The 20,164-nt window shown below is 40.9% G+C and overlaps 1 protein-coding gene and 1 pseudogene across 1 annotated transcript; both read left to right on the forward strand.

The window, feature by feature from the left end:
* The first annotated feature begins 5,858 nt into the window (after positions 1 to 5,858).
* On the forward strand, positions 5,859 to 15,883 carry LOC110162925 (transmembrane protein 237A-like). The gene is made up of 10 exons (XM_020927837.2): positions 5,859 to 5,928; positions 7,013 to 7,135; positions 8,076 to 8,172; positions 8,923 to 9,077; positions 10,516 to 10,624; positions 10,975 to 11,166; positions 12,784 to 12,857; positions 13,107 to 13,194; positions 14,637 to 14,758; positions 15,813 to 15,883. Exons 1-10 carry the CDS (start codon positions 5,859 to 5,861, stop codon positions 15,881 to 15,883), a joined length of 1,101 nt encoding a protein of 366 aa, XP_020783496.2.
* Positions 15,884 to 16,923: 1,040 nt separating this feature from the next.
* The window catches only part of LOC110162931 (abl interactor 2-like), a 33,764-nt pseudogene continuing 30,523 nt past the window's right edge, over positions 16,924 to 20,164 (forward strand).

Below are 20,164 nucleotides of genomic sequence, written 5' to 3' on the forward strand. Positions count from 1 at the left end.
GAATGTCCCTAAATGTGTTGTAAATAAATGAGAGACAGTTTGACCTGATTTAAGCTTAAGTCAAAGTGTCCATCTGTCTGCGCTGAACTTTCACTTTCTTTCTTCAGGTTAATCTTGTGAAGCAGGTCACGAGTTTAAGTACAAGGCAGAGGAGAGGATCAGAGGAGCAGAGGAGAGGCTCAGATGGAGAAGACGAGACGGTCAGAGGAGCAGAGGATGCAGAGAAAAGGGTCAGATGAAGCAGTGGAGAGCGGTCAGAGGAGCAGATGGTGCAAAGTAGAGGGTCAGAGGAGCAGAGGAGAGAGTCAGAGGAGAAGGTCAGATGGAGCAGATGATGCAGAGGAGAGAGCCAGAGGAGCAGAGGAGAGGGTCAGAGGAGCAGATGATGCCGAGGAGAGAGCCAGAGGAACGGATGAGAAGGTCAGAGGAGCAGAGGAGAAGGTCAGAGGAGAAGATGATGCAGAAGAGAGAGCCAGAGGAACAGATGAGAAGGTCAGAAGAGCAGAGGAGAAGGTCAGAGGAGAAGATGATGCTGAGGAGAGAGCCAGAGGAACAGATGAGAAGGTCAGAGGAGCAGAGGAGAAGATCAGAGGAGAAGATGATGCAGAGGAGAGGGTCAGACGGAGCAGAGGTGAGGGCCAGAGGAGTAGAGGAGATGGTCAGAGGAGCAAAGGAGAGGTTTAGAGGAGAAGAGAAGAGGGTCAGTGGAGCAGATGATGCAAAGGAGACTGTCAGAGGAACAGAGGAGAAGGCCAGAAGAGCAGAGGAGAGAGCCAGAGGAGCAGAGGAGAAGGTCAGAGGAGCAAAGGACAGGGTCAGAGGAGAAGGTCAGATGGAGCAGATGATGCAGAGGAGAGGGTCAGAGGAGCAGAGGAGAAGGGCAGAGGAGAGGTCCAGGGGAGCAGAGGAGAAGGGCAGAGGAGAGGGTCAGAGGAGAAGGTCAGATGGAGCAGATGATGCAGAGGAGAGGTTCAGAGGAGCAGAGGAGAGGAGAAAGTCAGAGGAGTAGAGGAGAGAGGCAGAGGAGGTCAGATGAAGCAGGTGATGCAGAGGAGAGAGTCAGAGGAGCAGATGGTGCAGAGTAAAGGGTCAGATGGAGAAGAGGAGAGGATCAGAGGAGCAGATGAAGTAGAGGAGTGGGTCATATCTCATTGTCTCACTGTCGACACGTCCACCATATGGACAGTATATATGGCCAGACGCGTCGTACCACGTGACCTCGGCAGCCAATCAGATTAGTCGATTCCCGGCTCAGACCACCTGCTGCTGTAAGCCCTAAGCCTCCTGTGGCTAAGTTGTACATGTTAGCACGCTCGCTATATTGGAATAAATCTACAAACACTTTTTATCCACTATTGTAGTATTTTTGACGTGATTGGGAATAATACCAAACAGATATTTTCTTATTTCATTTTTGAGGTGGAATTGTTCTAAGTTCTTGCACCACAGAGTAAACAGGAGCTCTCAGGTAAGCAGCATGTTTACTTCTTATGGACTCATTAAAATGTAACTATAGGTCTGTATGCTGTACTATGATCACGTTTTAATTACATTTATCTTCAATAGTTGTGGTTAGGCCTTGTTTAGACCTAATTAAGTCCAGTTTTTTTCATTTGGATTTGTTTGTTTGGTGACACTTTAGTTTAGGGACCACATATTCATTTCTAACTAAGTAGGTAATTCATATGCGTATAAGCTGTTACTAAGTTATAAGTTGGTATTTATCAAACACGTATTAATGCTTATTAAGATTTCAGTATGTACAAAAACATCTATTGTAATCCTTTCTACTATAATGGGGGAAAAAAAACTGTTCATGGCTTAATACTTGCAAAATACAGCCTTGAAATGCATTGAAAGTACTTTATAAATACTAACAAATATGTAATATCTAGCTATTAGTAGGGGTGTAACGATATCCAAGTCTCACGATATGATATCGTCATGGTACGAACCTCCCGGTACGATATTTATTACGATATCGTAGGAAAGTGCTCGATATGGTGGAGAGGCTCATGATTAGGGATGTAACAATATCCAAATCTCTCGGTACGATATTTTGATGAAATACATCTCACGGTTCGATATTTATTCCGATATATTGTTTTCCTGTTAAAATGCCTTGACAAGACTTAATCCAAAGAATTAAGACTTAAAAGTGCTTAGAAGTGTTATTTCTTCATGTAGTTTACACTGAAATGGAGCAAAGTATCATGGTCTATGTCACGCATGTCCAAACTATGGCCTGTGGGGCAAATGCGGCCCTCAGACAAATTTTTTTGGCCCTCAGGCTTCCAAGTGAAGGTGGCCCAAATGATCTTGCATCAATTAAAAATGATTATTTTACTGTAAGTTTTTTGAAAATCTACCTTGATAAAGCCGATATTATGGAGTAAGAAAGCTGTCAAAAATATTCGTGCGCATAAAATAGAAATCTGTGCGTTTTTGGTAATTCCGTGCATATTTGGCTGTAGTTGCGCATAAAATAAATATTTGTAAACTCTCAAATGAGTCCAGTTGTACATAAAATATATTGTGTGTATTTTATCCATCAGAATACGAATTGAAAAATTACGACGTCATGAATTTCAATCAAGAAATGAAAATTTACGATTACGCTTTCATCAGTACGAATACGAATTCACAGACGGAACTTTACTGTCAAAAATACGTCATCACTTCACAGACATTATTCATCGAGCAGAAGAAACATCGATCAAGATCAAGACTGTGCAGCTCAAGTTTGTAGCAGAGTAAAAACAGAGTAATAGCACAAGAAGCTACAACAGCGACCAACAAGTGGGTTAATTAAAATCTATTGTAAAAATGTCTTGAATTCGGGAACCGAACGCTGCTGTATAATATTGTGTAGAAACACCTCCTTTGAACGGGAAATTGCACCTATATGTTAGATAACATAGTGGAGTCAGTTGGCTAACATCTGACGTAATGTCATCCCAGGGCTAATTAGCAAATATCAGGTTCTCTGTAGGTTTAGATTAAAACATTCACGACTACAGCTACAGCGAGCATCAGTCAGTCTTCACTTCAGCTGCATTTCTCGCATGAAATGCCACCAAAAGTTCCTCTGGACGCTGAAATGTCCCAGTTTACACCAAACACTACCAAACTGTCCTGGTTACAGACGTCACAGCTAATGAAATGTTACACATTACAGTTTAATGCAGCTTTCAGCATCAGTTAATGTTCATGTTTACAGGCAACACCTTGGTATATATACAGTATTTACCGGTAAGTATAACGTCACTGTGACGTGGATGGATTTGCTCATTATAACCCATTATAACTCATGAAAAACCCATTGTCTGAAATGCAGCTGAGATGAAGGTTAAGACTGACTGATGTTCGCTGTGGCTGTAGTCGTGAATGTTTTAATCTAAACCTACAGAGAACCTGATATTTGCTAATTAGCCCTGGGATAACGTTAGGTCGGATGTTAGCCAACTGGCTACCGCTATGTTATCTAACATATAGGTGCAATTTCCCGTTCAAAGGAGGTGTTTCTACACAATATTATACAGCAGCGTTCGGTTCCTGTATTCAATGTGGCAAGACAAGACATTTTTACAATAGATTTTAATTAACCCACTTGTTGGTCGCTGTTGTAGCTTCTTGTGCTATTACTCTGTTTTTACTCTGCTACAAACTTGAGCTGCGCAGTCTTGATCTTGATCGATGTTTCTTCTGCTCGATGAATAATGTCTGTGAAGTGATGACGTATTTTTGACAGTAAAGTTCCGTCTGTGAATTCGTATTTGTACTGATGAAAGTGTAATCGTAAATTTTCATTACATGATTGTAATTCTTGACGTCGTGACTTTTCAATTCGTATTCTGATGGATAAAATACACACAATATATTTTATGTACGACTGGACTCATTTCAGAGTTTACAAATATTTATTTTATGCTCAACTACAGCCAAATATGCACGGATTTACCAAATATGCACGGATTTCTATTCTATGCAAGCAAATATTTTTGACAGCTTTCTTACTCCATACGATATTTAATATTTAGTGTGTGGTTTTAAGGATCTTAGCATGAATAAAGACTGATAGCTTATTCTAATGTGTTAAACATGCACACATTTCAATTATTCCCTGCATTGAGCACCAGTCTACGTCCCTCAATCAGCCCTGTGCTTCATCTGTGTTTAGATATGTGGCCCTTGATGAAAAAAGTTTGAACTGCACTCTAACTCTATGACTTAATATGTGGTCCCTAAACTAAAGTGTTACTGGATGTTTTTATTCTACTCAAAAACATATAAAAACGTGTTCTTACTGTGAGCGGGCTTGCATCTCCACAAACCCGACTCTTATTTGGCCTCCTCCTGCTTGTTTGAAATGGCTTTAACATTCCACACACACAGTATGGCATAAAACATATCTATCTCCATGGAAAATGACCCAAAGTAGGGGAGTGCAATAATATTGAAATATCGATATCGTTTAATGTGATGATACAGTATGGATATTATGGGCTGTTGTATCAATATATCTCCAAGAGTATTTTTTGGCATATTTTACTAAATTATTTTGTTACAGCTACAATTTTGTTGCTTGTTCAGAGGAAGGAAACTCTTTTATGCGACACATTTGACATTTTCACTGTTTTGATGATTAAAATGTTTGTGTTTCATATGAACTTTGCACAAGAATTGGTTTAACAAAGACTTTTAGAATAACAGCCATGATTTAGCCTTTATTTTTTATTGAACTGTATCGAATCGATTTTAAATATATCATCAAAGCAAAAGCACACTGTATTGAGATATGTATCGTATCGGTAACTTCTTAATGATCCCCAGCCCTAATGCAAAGTATGTTTTTAGGGTTTAACTTTCTATTTCCAAAAACTGTCACTTTAAGCCATGCTCTAGTGTTTAGTCCTGGTCTAATCTAGTCCTGGCCTGATTCATCAGCCGGTGTCACTTCGTGGAAACCGTCTGACCTCATTAGGACCCACATTAGGATTTGTTCGCTTGGCTGTAGGCGGGTATGTTTTTTTTATTTAACCAATCGCTGCTATTTGGTTGTGTTGTATGTAATGCGCCGCTAACTGGGCTAACTTGTATATTAAGCTTTTCCAAATCCTGTAGCAAGAAGGACAATAACATCTTTCCCGTTGATAAAATTCACCAAACATTCTCTTTATTCCGGCTTTAAATCCTCGATCACGGGAATTGTTGCCAACACAGAATGTCTGTCTTCGTCTACATCCATCTCGATGCTTTGTTTACTGTTGTACTGTATCACAAAAGGGACCAGACAGACGCGAAGAGTTTGACGTCATGGCTTCACAGCTCTTCGCTGATTGGTTGGTGCACGGTCTACAACCTCCAGGTTCTTGCAAACTGCCTAGTGTATTCTGATTCCTGATCTAGTCACTGGAGTGAAATGAAACTGAGCGGTGAACTGACCTGTGTCCATACCAGTTTGGGGTGAAATGCTCAAACTCTGAAAAATATGAAGAAGAAATAGTGTGTATGTCTTTTAGATAAATAAGAATCCAAATTTTCCTATTTTCCAGACCCAAAGATGAAGTTTATTCACTGTGTTTACTTCTCCACATTTAACATTCAGTTGGTGGACCCTCCTTCAGAAAAGTTACACAATGCACCTTTACATTAGAGTAGGGCAGGCGAGCATGTTTTAGCTGAGTCCTCTTTAGCTTCTCTGCCATGTGTCTGCACAGATCAGCCTAAACCAATTATACAGACTTCAGTAGGCTACACTTCCTGATGGCCCCAGGAGAGACTCAAGACAAGAAAAAAGTGGAAAATAAAACAAAATATTTTCTTTTTTAACATTTTTTTTTTCTGCAGGGAACATCATGCCGACTGTAAAAGGCAAGAAGAAGAAACCAAAGAAGGAAGCGAGTCAAGAGGATCCTCCAGCAGAAGGTTAGTCCTGATTTAGACCTGGTTTAGTCTTGGTTTTGGCCTGGTTTATTCCTGGTGTAGCGCTTTTCAAGACACTCAAAGCACTTTACAATAACACACACGCACACACACACATACACAAGTGTGGTTAGGTGGGATGGCATGGACATAGAAGGCTCTGTCTCCCATGGTCTGCAACCTGGAGTGGGGAATGGAGAACTGAGAGGAAGAGCGGAGTGTCCTGGAGGGTGTGTAGGTTTGGAGCAGGTCTGAGAGGTTCAGAGGGGCCTGGGCGTGGAGGGACTTGTAGGTGAGAAGAAGAATCTTGTCATGGATCCTTGGTGTGAGAGAAAACCCTGGCAACAGAGTTTTGGATGTATTGAAGCTTGTCCAGAAGCTTTAGGAAAATACCGGACAGGATTCAATAGTCCAGGCGGGAGGTCATGAATGAGTGGATAAGTGTTTGAGCGACCGAGTCCGTGGGAGATCGACGGGGACGGGAGATGTTGTGGAGGTGATAAAAGGCAGATTTTGTGATTGATTTGATCTGGGGGCCAAAGGAGAGCGTTGAGTCCAGGATGATGCCCAGGTTGCGGACCGTCGGTGAAGGGTGGGTGTCGTTGCCATCGATACTGAGCATCAGATCTCCAACCTTCTGGAGCAGGAGTCTGGTGGCCACAACCATGAGCTCTGTTTTGTTGCTGTTGAATTTGTGGAAGTTGGATGATAACCAGGTTCAAAGATCAGTAAGGCAGTTGGAGAGAAACTGAGGGGGTTGAAGGTTTGGTGGCTCTTAGTAGGTCATTTGTATTTTGATAAGAGCCGTTTAGACATGGTTTAGTCTGGGTTTGGTCCTAGTATAGACCTGGTTTAGTCCTGGGTTAGAACTTGTTTAGACCTGGTTACGTCTTGTTTTTAGACCTGGTTTAGATCTGGTGTATTCCCAAGATCTCAGTCACTTCTTGGTTTAGCCCTGAAAAACTAGTTTGGGCCTCTTTTACCCAGTTATAGCCATATTTAGTCCTGGTTTAGATCTGAATTAGAACTCTTTTAGCTGAACCTGGACCTGGTTTATTTTAAATGTTTATTGTGTGTTTCTCATAAGTTGCCGTGGAGATGGAGGAAGCTAAGAACAGGAAGAACTCCCAAAGCACAGAGCGTTTGACCCCTGACCCCTGCGACCCCGCGCCGCACAAGAAGAAGAAGAAAAAGAAAACACCCACCATCGGTAAAAAGACGAGCTAACACACTAAAAATATGTTAATAAACAACGTAATGTCTAGTTGGAGGTGGTATTTCATATTTGAACTTGTAATATTCTGTACAAACGTGTTGCAGTTTGTCTTCATTGTCTCCATTAGAACACTTGTCGCCCTCTGCTGGCAAAAGTAGGGAATGGAACATGCTTAAATGACAAGTTAGCAGCATGTTAAAATGTTTGAATGAAACAAAAAACAATGGATGTTTTGAAGATGTAAAATATATTACAGCACAAATGAAGAAAGCTGTTTCCCTCTCCCCAGACGCTTCCTTACAACTAAAAGAATTATCATAGAAGCATTGTCACGGAAAATATATATATAATAATCAGTGTTGGGAAGGTTATTTTTAAAATGTATTCCTCTACAGATTACAGATTACATACCTCAAAATGTAGTTTGTAACATAATCCATTAAGTTACTTCAAGTGAGTAACGTAATCTGAATACTTTGGATTACTTGATTTGCTGTAGAGAAGCAAAGTCTAGGATATCGTAACACAAGATATTTTGTCTGCAAAAAGAAAATAAAAAGCCTAGACTTTACTTAACCGTATTAAAAATATTATTGATAAAGGAGGAGGAGACACGTCCGCACAGCATGGTTTAGTCCTGTTAAATCCTGTTTTAGACCTGTTTTTAGTCCTGGTTTTAATCCTGGTTTAGTCTTGGTTTAGTCCTGGTTTAGACCTGGTTTAGTCCTGGTTTAGTCCTGGTTTAGTCCTTTTTTAGTCCTGGTTTAGACCTGGTTTAGACCTGGTTTGGACCTGGTTTTAGTGTCTGGCAATGTCCTACTTTATCCTACTTATGTCATGTTTTTAAGCATCTATACTTGTTGAAAGATTCTATAGTTATCAGTTAGAATTTTTTATGATCTTATTATTATTAAAGTGTGTAAATGTGTTTCAGATCTGGAGACGGAGCCTGACATTCCGAACGGGGAGCTGAATGATCACACTGAGGAGGAGCCGTCTGTCCCTGTGACCAAGAAGACCAAACGCAAGAGGTGCTCCGGCTGTCTCTGTTAAACTCATCATGACACATACAGAATCAGAGGAGTTTTACTGCCACACAATTCACTAAACTTCGGTGATATGATGCAATATAAAACAATGAATAATAACAGTCAAATAATAGTGAAATGTAAAGAATTCCCCACCCAAATACAACAGAGATTCATCCACACTCACCATTTCTTTAAAATTAACTTTTTTCTTCTGTTAGTGTCTTTGGGTATCTTAAAAAAATAAAATAAAAAAAAAACATTATTCGAGTGTTATTATTATTATTTATTCTAAACTTTGTTAAAAATGCCTGAATAAAATAAGATGTTAGAATTTAGAACTAGATTTTTTTTTTTTTTCTTTCTTTTATATATCAATATTTTTTTGTATTTTTATTTTATTTATCTGTTAATTTGGTTATATCTTTTTATAATGTTAAGCTGTTTGTTTTAGCACAAAGGTGGGGGGAAAATAGGGATACAAGTTAACACAAATATTGTGTCTAATGTCAACCAAGAATATATTTTTGTGAAACTTTGATACAATAAGGTTTCAAAAAAGAGAAGAAAATAATAGGCTCTCTAGTCTAAATAACTTGAGAACAACACATGAGCCTACAGCTAAAAAACCTGTGTCTGTATAGGACTTATTGGCCGTGAAGATTGCAGCCGACCACACCAGAACTAACACTTAAACAAATTGTACTCCTTTTATACATGTCTGTAAAGTTCTCTGTTCCTGGTTGTTTACAGGAAGGCCCGTACCACAGACAGCTGCAGTACCGACCTTCTAACAGAAGAGGATGACATAGTGGAGTCGCGTTCTCCCCCTCTGCCTTTGCCCTCTGTCCTCTCGGCTGCTCAGGCTCACAGCCAGGGCTCCGGCCGGGTCTTTGTGGAGAGGCATCGTGAGTATTTTTGTTTGCAGACTAGTTTACCTGGTTTATTGATAATATCTCATTTTGTTTATTTATTAAGGAAATGTACAGTTACAATAAGCATAAGCAGAAATGATGGAGTGTGAGATTGACAGGTGGACTGGAGCAGTGTCAGCAGTGATGCAATCGCTGTATTGGACTGTTGTCATGAAGCGAGAGTTGAGCCGAAAGGCAAAGCTCTTGATTTACAGGTCAATCTACTTACCTATGGTCATGAGATTTGGGATGACTGAAAGAACAAGATCATGGATACAAGCAGCCAAAACGAGTTTCCTCCGCAGGGTGGCTGGGCGCTCCCTTAGAGATTGGGTGAGGAGCTCAGTCACACAGGAGGAGCTTGGAGTAGAGCCGCTGCTCCTCCACATTGAGAGGAGCAGCTGATGTGGCTTGGGCATATGTTTGGATGCCTACTGGGTGCCTCCCTCAGGAGGTATTCTGGGTATTTCCCACCGGGGGGAGGCCCAGGAGAAGACCAAGGACACATTGGAGGGACTATGTCTCTCGGCTGGCCTGGGAGCACCTTGGGATCCCCACAGAAGAGCTGGATGTGTGTGTGTGTGGTGTGTGTGTGCGGAGAGGGAAGTCTGTCTGGGCCTTGCTGCTCAGACTGCTGCCCCCGCAACCCGGCACCAGATGCACCGGAAGAAAATGGATGAAGCAGAAACACTTGTACCAGACTGTTCACCTGATTCATCAGCAGGTGTCACATCATGGAAACAGTCTGACCTCGCAGCATTAACATTCATTCGCTTGACGGCGGCTACTTTTTTTTATTTAACCAATCGCTGCTATTTGGTCGTGACATATGTAATGCACCAAATCCCATACGAAGAAGGGCAATAATGTCTTTCCCCTTGATAAAATCACCAAACATTCTCTGGCTTTAAATCCTCCATCTCAGGAGTCGTTGCCAACACAAAATGTCTGTCTTCACCTACATCCATCTCGATCACTTTGTTTACTGTTGTGCTGTACCACAAAAGGGACCCAGACAGGCGAGTTTGACGTCATGGCTTCACAGCTCACACCTGATTGGCCGGTGCGCAGTCTACAACTTCTGGGGTCCCTGCAAACTGTCTAGTGTATTCTGATTCCTGACCTAGTCGATGGAAAGAAATGAAATTGAGCAGAGGCACTAGGTGGCGCCAGCCTGACTACCAAACTGTGGCTTTAAAGATAAACTGCATGTGTAGTCATCGAGGGAGGTGTTATAGTACAATAATACATTCAGTGCAAATAGTACATTACTCATTCAGCATCATATTGCAGTTTTATAAATACAATCACACTTCTACAGCATAATTTAACAGAGCAGACTTATATAACAGTCATATTTTATTCAAAGTCATACAGTTCAAGCATACAGTTAGATTCACAGTTTTATGTGTGTGTGTGTGTGTGTTGTCAGGTCGTTTCCAGCCGGAGCAGAGGCACTCAGACCTGATGGAGGAGTACATGGACCCTCGAGCCAACTGGAGCACCAGGGATGTGGCTTTGAGGATCCACGGTGGATTTAGGTACAAAAACAATCACAAAACTGTTCAGCTCATGTTATAATGGTTTTAGCTCATCAATTGCTTAAGTAAAGTTGTCCTGTTGTGTTTGACCTACCCACTATCCCCGCCCACTTCTCTGTGCATACATAAATGGGTTCAAATGACGAATATCTCATGCCCTCTCTCCTTCTTTTGTCCCCTCTCCAGTTTAATTCTGGTTTAGTCCCGGCCTCAGCAAATGATAGTCTCTGTTTTTGTTTCTATTGTGAGTTTCATGCATCTGTAGCTCTACACAAATAAACTTGCTTTGCTTCTCTCTCCGTCTCTCTGTCCTGTCTGCATCTCTTTTATCCCTCTTCCCTTCTCCTCAGAGTATTGGGTCTGTTCTCTCACGGGTTCCTGGCTGGTTTCTCGGTGTGGAACATCATCGTGGTGTATGTTCTGGCTGGGGAGCAGATGACCACTCTGTCTAACCTCTTGCAGCAGTACCACACTCTGGCCTATCCCGCCCAGTCTCTGCTCTACCTGCTGCTGGCCGTCAGCACCGTCTCCGCCTTCGACAGGTACAAATGTGTTGTAAATATAAATGATCGTGTATATTATATAGTATAGTATAATAATTACAGTATAATTTAACTCTACTCTGAGCTCCTCCCATGTGACTGAGCTCCTCAACCTTTTACTAAGAAGTGTCCAGTCACTCTGCAGAGGAAACTCATTGAAACCACTTGTATGTGCAATCTGGTCCCTCCAGTCATTACCCAAAACTCATGACCATACTGCCCTACAAAAATGAGTTCATGTCATTTTGGGGGTATTTGAGGCCTCCTTTATCATGTGAATAAATATCGTGAAAAATATTGATCTCAAAATTGACCCTTTGACTCCTTATTTGTCAGTTCCTGTGCTCTGCTTTTGTGTCATGAACCAAAAATAAGGAGTCGTGCAAAGACAAAAGGCAGTAACAGTGTATGTTTTTGATTTAGTTCATAATTACATTTCATTTTAAAATCCAACCTCTCACCTTCTTCTTTTTGTTGCGGCCTTAGCACAGGGTCTTAACGCATTCAATAAATATACCTTTGTATTCAATTATACTTAAATAATCTTTAATGTGAAAGTATTTTGTGTATTTATTCATACTCTACATTATTGTTGTAGTGCTCGAGAGCGCTTTTTTACTTGATCTCATCTTGGACTCAAGAACATTTGGCCTTGGTCTTGTCTTGGAATCAAGGTCTGACACTTGTCAAGTGTGATCATATTTCATTACAGCCGGTAAATGTGGAGAGGCTGCTCAATATCACCAGTGAGATAATGTAACTGTACATGTTATGAACTTGAAAAAAAAAAAAAAAACTCACTTTCTTCACTTTGAAGTTGTTTTCTGTGAATTGCCAGTGGAAGTGGGATTAAAGAAGAGGTTCTCAAACTGTGGGTGAGGGTCCAAAAAAGGGGCGCAGTGTGTTTCAGTGCAGTACAGTTTGCTTGGCTTATTTTAAGCCTAAATGCATATTAATCAGATCAAATGTAGATAGATTTATTTAAAAAAAAACAAAAAAAAACTGATATATACAGTATGTCCCAAAATAACTAAAATCAGAAATGGCAAAGATGGTCTAGATTTAGTCTCACTGGGCCGTGGTCCTGGTCTTGTCTCAGCCTCAGCCTTTAAAAATCTTGGTCTTGTCTCGGTCTCGACCCTCAGAGGTCTTGGTCTTGTCTTGGTCTCAGGACCATGTGGTCTTGGACTGGTCTTGGTCTCGAATAGTACGCTCTTGAATACAACACTGCTGTACATATTCTACTGCATATACTACTTACTTCTACAGTCGTTTGACTGTCAGACTGTTTAACTGTGCTTAAAGTGTCACCGCACGATCCTGATCAGCATTAAACAGGAAATCCAAAGCTCTTCGATATGATTTCACAACAAACTCCATGATGACTCGACCTTGGTGAGGTGTTTTTCTTATAATGGATGGAAGTCTGGGGAAAATCAAGTAAATAATAATAATGTCAGTTTCTGCCTTTTGCCTTTGCACAGCTCAAAGGCAGAGAAAAAGAACTGACAAATAAGGGTCAAATGTCAATTTTCAGCTCAGTATTTTTTACATACAAATATTTCTTCATTATAGCAACTACTGCAGTTATAGTTTTGTTTTTGTTTTCATTTTCAGGGTGAATTTGGCCAAAGCGTCGATGGCTCTGAGGGGCTTTCTGACCCTTGACCCTGCAGCCCTGGCCTCTTTCTGTGAGTCACAAAAAGCCAAGTATTTTCTGAACGACAAAGCTCTACATACACTTTATTGTTCTCTAGTTGCACCATATTTTACTGTGTTGACATCTTGGGTAATATTTGTAAATCAATATTGGAGCCATACTACAAAAAAGAACTACAAATAATTCATAACAAGCAAGTGGTCGGTCGCTCCACCAGAAAAGTTCCGCAGTGCATCTTTTTCATACCATTAACAGTTGACTCTCTTTTGTTTTTTCCCAGTGTACTTTGTGGCTCTGATTTTGTCCCTGTCTCAACAAATGACCAGCGACCGCATCAACCTGTATCCTACGGCCAACGCGACTCTGTGGTACGAAGAAGACCATATGAATATCACACAAAACAGACTCTGTGAGCTTTAAGCCCAAACTCCAACTGCTCTCTTCCCACCTTGTGATGTCATGGGGTGGTAGATTTCAAGTTAAGAGCTCCTTTTAACTTTAATTCAGTAGAGATTGGCGATTCCGATTCCGCTTTCTGTATGAAGTGAAATCACGAGGTGGAACAGATCGTTTTGAGCTTTGGAGATGTGTAGTTTTCTGAGTGAGAGAGGAGAAGAGAAGAGTGGAAAAAAGAGAGAGAGAGAAGGAGAGAGTAGAGAAAGAAGAAGAGAAAGAAGAGAGAGGGAAAGAAGGAGGAAGAGAGGATAGAGAGAAAGAGAGAGAAAGGAGAGGGAGGATGAGAGGGGAGAGAAGAGAGTGGAGAGAGATAAGAAAAGAAGAAAGAGAGAGGAAGAGAGGAGAGCGACTAAGAGAAAGAGGATAGAGGGAGGAAGAGAGGAGAGTGGAGAGGAATAAAGAGAGGAGAGAGAAGTGAGAGAGGGGATGAGAGGGAGAGAAGAGAGTGGAGAGAGACAAGAAGAGAGGAAGAGAGGGAGAAAGAGACAGGAGAGAGAGGATGAGAGAGGAGAGAAGAAAGTGGAGAGAGACAAGAAGAGAGGGAGAAAGAGAGGAGAGAGAAGGGAGAGAGAGGGGGAGGAAGAAAGGAGAGAGCGTGGGAGAAAGGAAAGAGAGGGGAAGAGAGAGAGGAGAGAGAAGAAGAGGAAAAGGAGAGAGGGTGGAAGAGAGGAGACAGAGTAGGGCAGAGAGAGGATGAGAGGAGAGAGAGAGATTAGAGAGAGAGAGACAGAGAGAGAGAAGAGAGAGAGAGTGGGGAGAGAGAAGAAAGGAGACAAAGAAGAAGAGAAAGATTAGAGAGGGAGGGAGGAAGAGAGAAAAGAGAGAGCAGGAGAGAAAAGGGAGAGAGAGGATGAGAGGGGAGAGAGACAAGAAGATAGGAGAGTGAGAGGGGGAGGAAGAGAGGAGAGAAGAGAGAAGAGAGTGGAGAGAGAGGAAGAGAGAGGAGAAAGAGGAAAAGAGGAGAGAGAGTGGGAGAAAGAAGGAGAGAGAGAGGGAAAAAGGAAAGAGAGCAGGACAGAGGAGGGAGGGAGAGAGAAGAAAAGAGGAGAATGAGAGGAAAGAGTGGAGAGAGAGAAGAGAGGAGACGCATAAGGAGAGAGGAAGAGAGGAGAGAGAGGAAAAGAGGGAGAAAAAGAGGGAGAGAGGAAGAGAGGAGAGAGAAATGGAGAGAGGGAACAGAGCATTTTGAGCTTTGGAAACGAGTGGTCTTGTGTTTGAGAAAAGAACTACATTTACAGAATTGTGTGTTAAACGTGTGAATGAAACAAAACACAAGTGCAGGTCCGTTTGTGATGAGGAGACAACATTAAAACACAGATCACAAAAGAACGTAATATTTGTTGATGTTCTTCAGGCCTACTGGTTCCGAGCAGCAGATCCTGAGGCCGTGGATCGTGGTGAACCTGGTGGTGGCGCTGTTGGTGGGACTGGCCTGGGCTGTGGTCTCCACCCGACCGGACATCGACTACACAGAAGGTACAAATATTACATTCAGTATCACAGAAAGTCAAGTAAAGACATGAAATCACTAGAGCAGTGGTTGTCAAACTACTAGTGTCCACGCATCAAGAATCTCGGACTTGCGGTCATTGCGTGATGCATACTGGGAAGGATTTTCTGAAAAAGTGAGCATCAAACCTCCATGTTTGTTTTCCCAGTGGGATGTGTCTATTGACAAAGTCGATCTTTTCAAGTCTTTTGAACCATATCACTTTTGTTTCTGGTTCTGATATTGTCATATTTTAGTTTTGGGATTCGGACATCGTAATTGTGTGGTTGTTGGATCCTAACAGCGGAAAACGGGAAAAGAGAAACAGTTTAAACAGAGGTTTGATCTGATTCCCTTTTGCATTTATGGAGTTCGCAAAGCCGTTTTCCGCTGTTACAATTCAACAACCACACAATTACGATGTCTGAATCTCAAAACTAAAATATGACAATATCAGAACCAGAAACAAAAGTGATATGGTTCAAAAGACTTGAAAAGATCGACTTTGACAATAGACACATTCAAGTGGGAAAACAAACATGGCAGTTTGATGCTCACTTTTTCGGAGAATCCTTCCCAGTATGAATTGACCGGAAGTCCGAGATTCTTGATGCGTGTATTAATACTACTACTACTACTAATAATAATAATAATAATAGTGCATTTTATCTAAACACACCTTTCTACCAATGCTTTTACTGAAATAATATGTAAGTAATATGAAAATAATATTCAAGTAAAAATGTAATAAAAACAAAACAAATTATGAACAAAATCTGTAATTATTTAAAGGTATTTAAAGGAGAAGGTCCTCAACCTGTTTGTCTCCATGGAAATGTTAATGGCTTTGCACCAACAGGACCTTTCATTTATTTTTTAACTGCACTATCTGAGTTTAGCAGATTAACGGCTAATGGCACAAAAGAATATTTGAATGTGTTCAAGACAGAATAAGATAGAATCATGTATATGGATCACAGCTAATAATAGAACTGAGATCAAATAACAATGTTTATTATAACACCTCTCTTTGTTTTTCAGATTTTTTGGTGACGATGGAAGTGGAGGGGTATCCACGAGGAGTAGAGGAGAGCCAGGACATCCCGGCTTAAACATAACACCAACCAGTCCTCATTCCCCCTGTTCAAGATCTGTTTTCTCAATGTAATTTTGTAAATAAAATACACTGTGTATTGGAACAAGCTGTGGTCTGTTTTTGACGCAATTACAGCTTATGGCCACACGATGGGGCTGTTGCACAATTGACAGAGCTCTTCCCTCTTCATTCCCCTTTGAACACTATATGAGAAAAAATAATGCTTAAAAATAATTGCTAAAAATTGCCCTTAAGTCAAAATGTTTAATAAAACTATATTATATATTACTATAATATAATATATAAAAGTACATATATATGTATATATATATGTTTATGTGTGTGTGTGTGTGTGTGTGTGTGTGTATATATATATATATATATATATATATATATATATATATATATATATATATATATATATATATATATATGATGTAGGAGTAGGGGATGGAGATACGCCACATGTTCTACTGTATGGTATTTGACTGTTTGTTAATTTACATGCGTTCTCAGTGCTCAAAATACCTTGAAAACATGCGCTGTTACTAAGAATGTGGTCGCTTCTTCACAGATCTAACTTTTAACTTGACCTTTAACATATAAGTTTAATGCCATACTGTGAAACATTTCAGGGAAAACAATAACGTTGATCTGGAGACAAGCAAACAAGCTCTTCACCAGAAAATCTTTGTAGCACACCTTAAGGGCTTTATTTATTTATTTATTTATTTATTTATTAACTTTTTTCTTTTTTTTTTTTACACTTGGAATTAAAAAACAAACAAACAGACTAATCAGACTAATTATGAGGCAGCAGATCAGGACACATGACGCAACGGATCAGGGCTCGTAGTAAAACCGTGTGATGACGCAGCGCGGCGCATCCGGACTGACGACGGAGCGCGCCGGGACTCGTCGTAGTAAAACCAAAGCGCAAAGCAGTGCGCTGTGGGAACGCACACGAGCGCGCTCTCTCTCTCTCTCTGTCTCTCTCTGTCTCTCTCTGTCTCTCTGTGTCTCTCAGTGTCTCTGTGTCTGTAGAAGCATGTAAAGATGGCGGAGTTACAAATGCTGCTGGAGGAGGAGATCCCGGCGGGGCGCAGGGCTTTACTGGACAGTTTCACGAACCTGGAACGCGTGGCGGACTACTGCGAGACCAACTATGTCCAGGTGAGAGCGGGGAGGTCCGGGGCAGAGCAGCCGCGGAACAGGCGCGATGTGCGGGCAGAGAGAGGAGAGAGGTGGGCGGTGTGGCGGAGCGCGGGAGACCGTGTATTTGTACGTTCCGTTATGTGCAGCAGGCGCGTAAAAGGCTAAGTTCTTTTTACACAATTGCAGAAAACCAATTAGCAAAACTTTTATCAGTTATTAATGCTTACAAGTCATTTCAGTTGTCTTAATTGTCCATGTAGTAGCTTAAAGGTGCACTGTGTAACTTTCCAGGTGGAGAATCCATGGAATGTTTTTTCTCCATCCATACTGTAAAACTGCTTTGTCTGCAATGTTTCACAGTATGGCATTAGGCAAAGCAAGTTTATCTGTACAGCACAATTCGTACACAAAGTAATTCAAAGTGCTTTACAGAATAAGAAAAACATTAAAATCACAAAAAAACATAAATAATCATCATAGAATTAAATATTAAAATTTAAAAAGAGAGAGAGACGAATTTTGGACTTCTGGTCATTGCGTGATGCATACTGGGAAGGATTTTCCGAAAAAGTGAGCATCAAACCGCCATGTTTGTTTTCCCAGTGGGATGCGTCTATTGACAAATCCAGTTTTTCTAGTGTTTTGAATCATATCTCTTTTGTTTCTTGTTCTGATATTGTCATATTTTAGTTTTGGGATTCGGACATTGTAATTGGTTGTTGGATGTTCTAACATCGGAAAACGGCTCGAGAAACAGGCTTCAGAAGTTTGCGAACACGATAACTGCAAAAGGGAATCAGATGTGTGTGAATGCAAACCTCTGTTCAAACTGTTTTCCTTCCCAACGGAATTGAAAAATAGTGAAAGGCAAATGGGCAGCGATAGGCAGGATTGATCCACAGGAAGGACCAAAAAGGAAACCTTTGACTACCTAAATCATCTAGAGTTTGCACCAAACATTTTGTATGTGGAGCGCTCAACATTGGTTACGAATTTAACAAGTCAACACTAAAGCAAAAGGCACCAACTGTTCGCCAAGAAACACCTTCCACTGCAAAGAGACCAAGACGTGATGTTGCTGTAAAGCCAAACAATAAAATACTTTTAATTACATTTCCAACTTCTCCGTTCCTTTACTTTTCACATTGTTGTTATTTTCACAGAGAAGTTGGAAATGTAAGTAAAAGTAATGTATTGTTTTATCATTATTCGTTTCACATTGTAGTTCTTCTTCTTCTTCACTTGCCGCTTGATCGGTCTATCAGAAAACAGAGTCCCGCGGTCACTTCCGTTGTGACTTTTTGATGTGTGTGGCTTTTTAATGTGTTGCGGCATTTATGTTTGTGTTGTGGCGTTTGTATTTGTTGCGGCGTTTGCATTTGTTGTGACTATGGATGGGCATGATCAGTTGATGAATCGATAATTGATCATTAAGAATTTCATCGATTATGTAAATTTTAATCGACAAACTGAATGCAGGTTGCTGTGTGTAGCCTGACCAAACAGGTGTGTACATGTGTCTCTGCACTCAGAAGGAGCGAGCAAACACAAACAGTCGGTCAGTCTGCAACGTAATGAAGCACAAATGTGTATTTAACGATGATTTGTACAAGAAATTCCACACTTTCCATGTGCAGTGTATAAAGCAGCACATATGTTTCAGTGTCCAGTGGGAAAAAGCTTTGCCAGGTGAGAGTCGCGCAATGTCGATGACGAGTCCCCACCTCCCTCCCCCCGTACGGTGTCCTGGTTTTGACAAACGCAAATATGGTCACACTAACCTGTATTCCACTGAGTCATGTCTTTTAATCCAACAGAAATGGAACCACATCAGTGACACAAGAACTGTATTTTTTTATCTTCGCTTAGTTTATGTAAATTAGCGATGCAGTTTTAAGTTTGTTTCTGTGAGAGTTGCGCAAAACTGAATTAAACACATTATAATAAACGGGCTGATGTGGCTCTAGAGTGATTACTGTTTATATGTCGTAAAGTTGAATTTATTTATGCAGATTAGTAGTGCAGATAGTAATAATAATGATGATCATTTTAATATAAAAACGTTAATGATTAATCGATAATCAATCGTTAATTCTCTCAACGATCGATTAAGAAAATTTCATCGAATGCCCATCCCTAGTTGTGACCCCTCTCGGCTTCCGTAGTTCGGCATTGGGGAACATTTGAAGCAGAGCAGTGACATATACATAGAAACATGACAAGTTACACAGTGCATCTTTAGAAAACAATGGACTAAACTTGAGATTTCTGAGTTGTAAACATCTGGACTACACTGAAGTAGTAAGACGTTAAACTCCTGGAGTGGGAAGGCATCCAAACTAAAAACATTTCCATAACCATTGTAAGAAGCCAAAATGACCTTTACAATCATGTTCTAAAATACATGACACAATTTTGCAGCGTTTGAGGCTCTAAATGAAATGTCACGTTTTCTATGGACAATAGTGAAACTGCAATCGAGTCCTTTATATATTTTGAACATTTATATTGTGCACATAAAGACAGAAACATGGTGAGGCCTGTTTCGTTTCACTGGTCGTCAGGTCTTTTCTCATAATATTGACAGAATGATATTTTCAGATTTGGCGTTGATGTGACTGTGAGCTGTGGAGGAGTGTAATGATGGAGAGAAAGAAGGAGAGAGAGAGAGCGAGTGTGGAGGACACGAGAGAGAAAGGAAAGGAGAGAGGAGGGTAGAGAGAGAGAAAAAGGAGAGAAAGAGAAGAGAGAGATGCACAGAGACATAGCGAGGAAGTGAAGGAGTGAGGGAGGGAGGAGGAGAGAAGGAGGGTGAGAGAGAGAAAGAAACTGTGTGTGTGTGAGAGAGAGGGAGGGAACGGAGAGAAGAAGAGAAACAGAGAAAGGAGGAGGAAATAAGGAGGAAAAGAAAGACAGAGTGTGTGGGTGTAGAGATATAGGGAGAGAGGGAGGGAGAGAGAAAGAAAGAGGGAGAGAAAATAAGAGAGAAAGGAAAGGAAAGAGGAGGGCAGAGAGAGAGAAAAGAGGAGAAGAGAGAGACACACAGGGAGAGAGCGAGTTAGTGAGGGAGTGAGTGTGGGAGGAGAGAAGGGGGGTAAGAGAGAGAGAGGAGAAGAGAGAAACAGAAAGACAGGAGGAGGAA

The sequence above is a fragment of the Boleophthalmus pectinirostris genome, unplaced genomic scaffold, assembly GCF_026225935.1.
Source record: "Boleophthalmus pectinirostris isolate CB_2022bp ecotype Guang Dong unplaced genomic scaffold, ASM2622593v1 HiC_scaffold_1, whole genome shotgun sequence".
Classification (NCBI taxonomy): domain Eukaryota; kingdom Metazoa; phylum Chordata; class Actinopteri; order Gobiiformes; family Gobiidae; genus Boleophthalmus; species Boleophthalmus pectinirostris.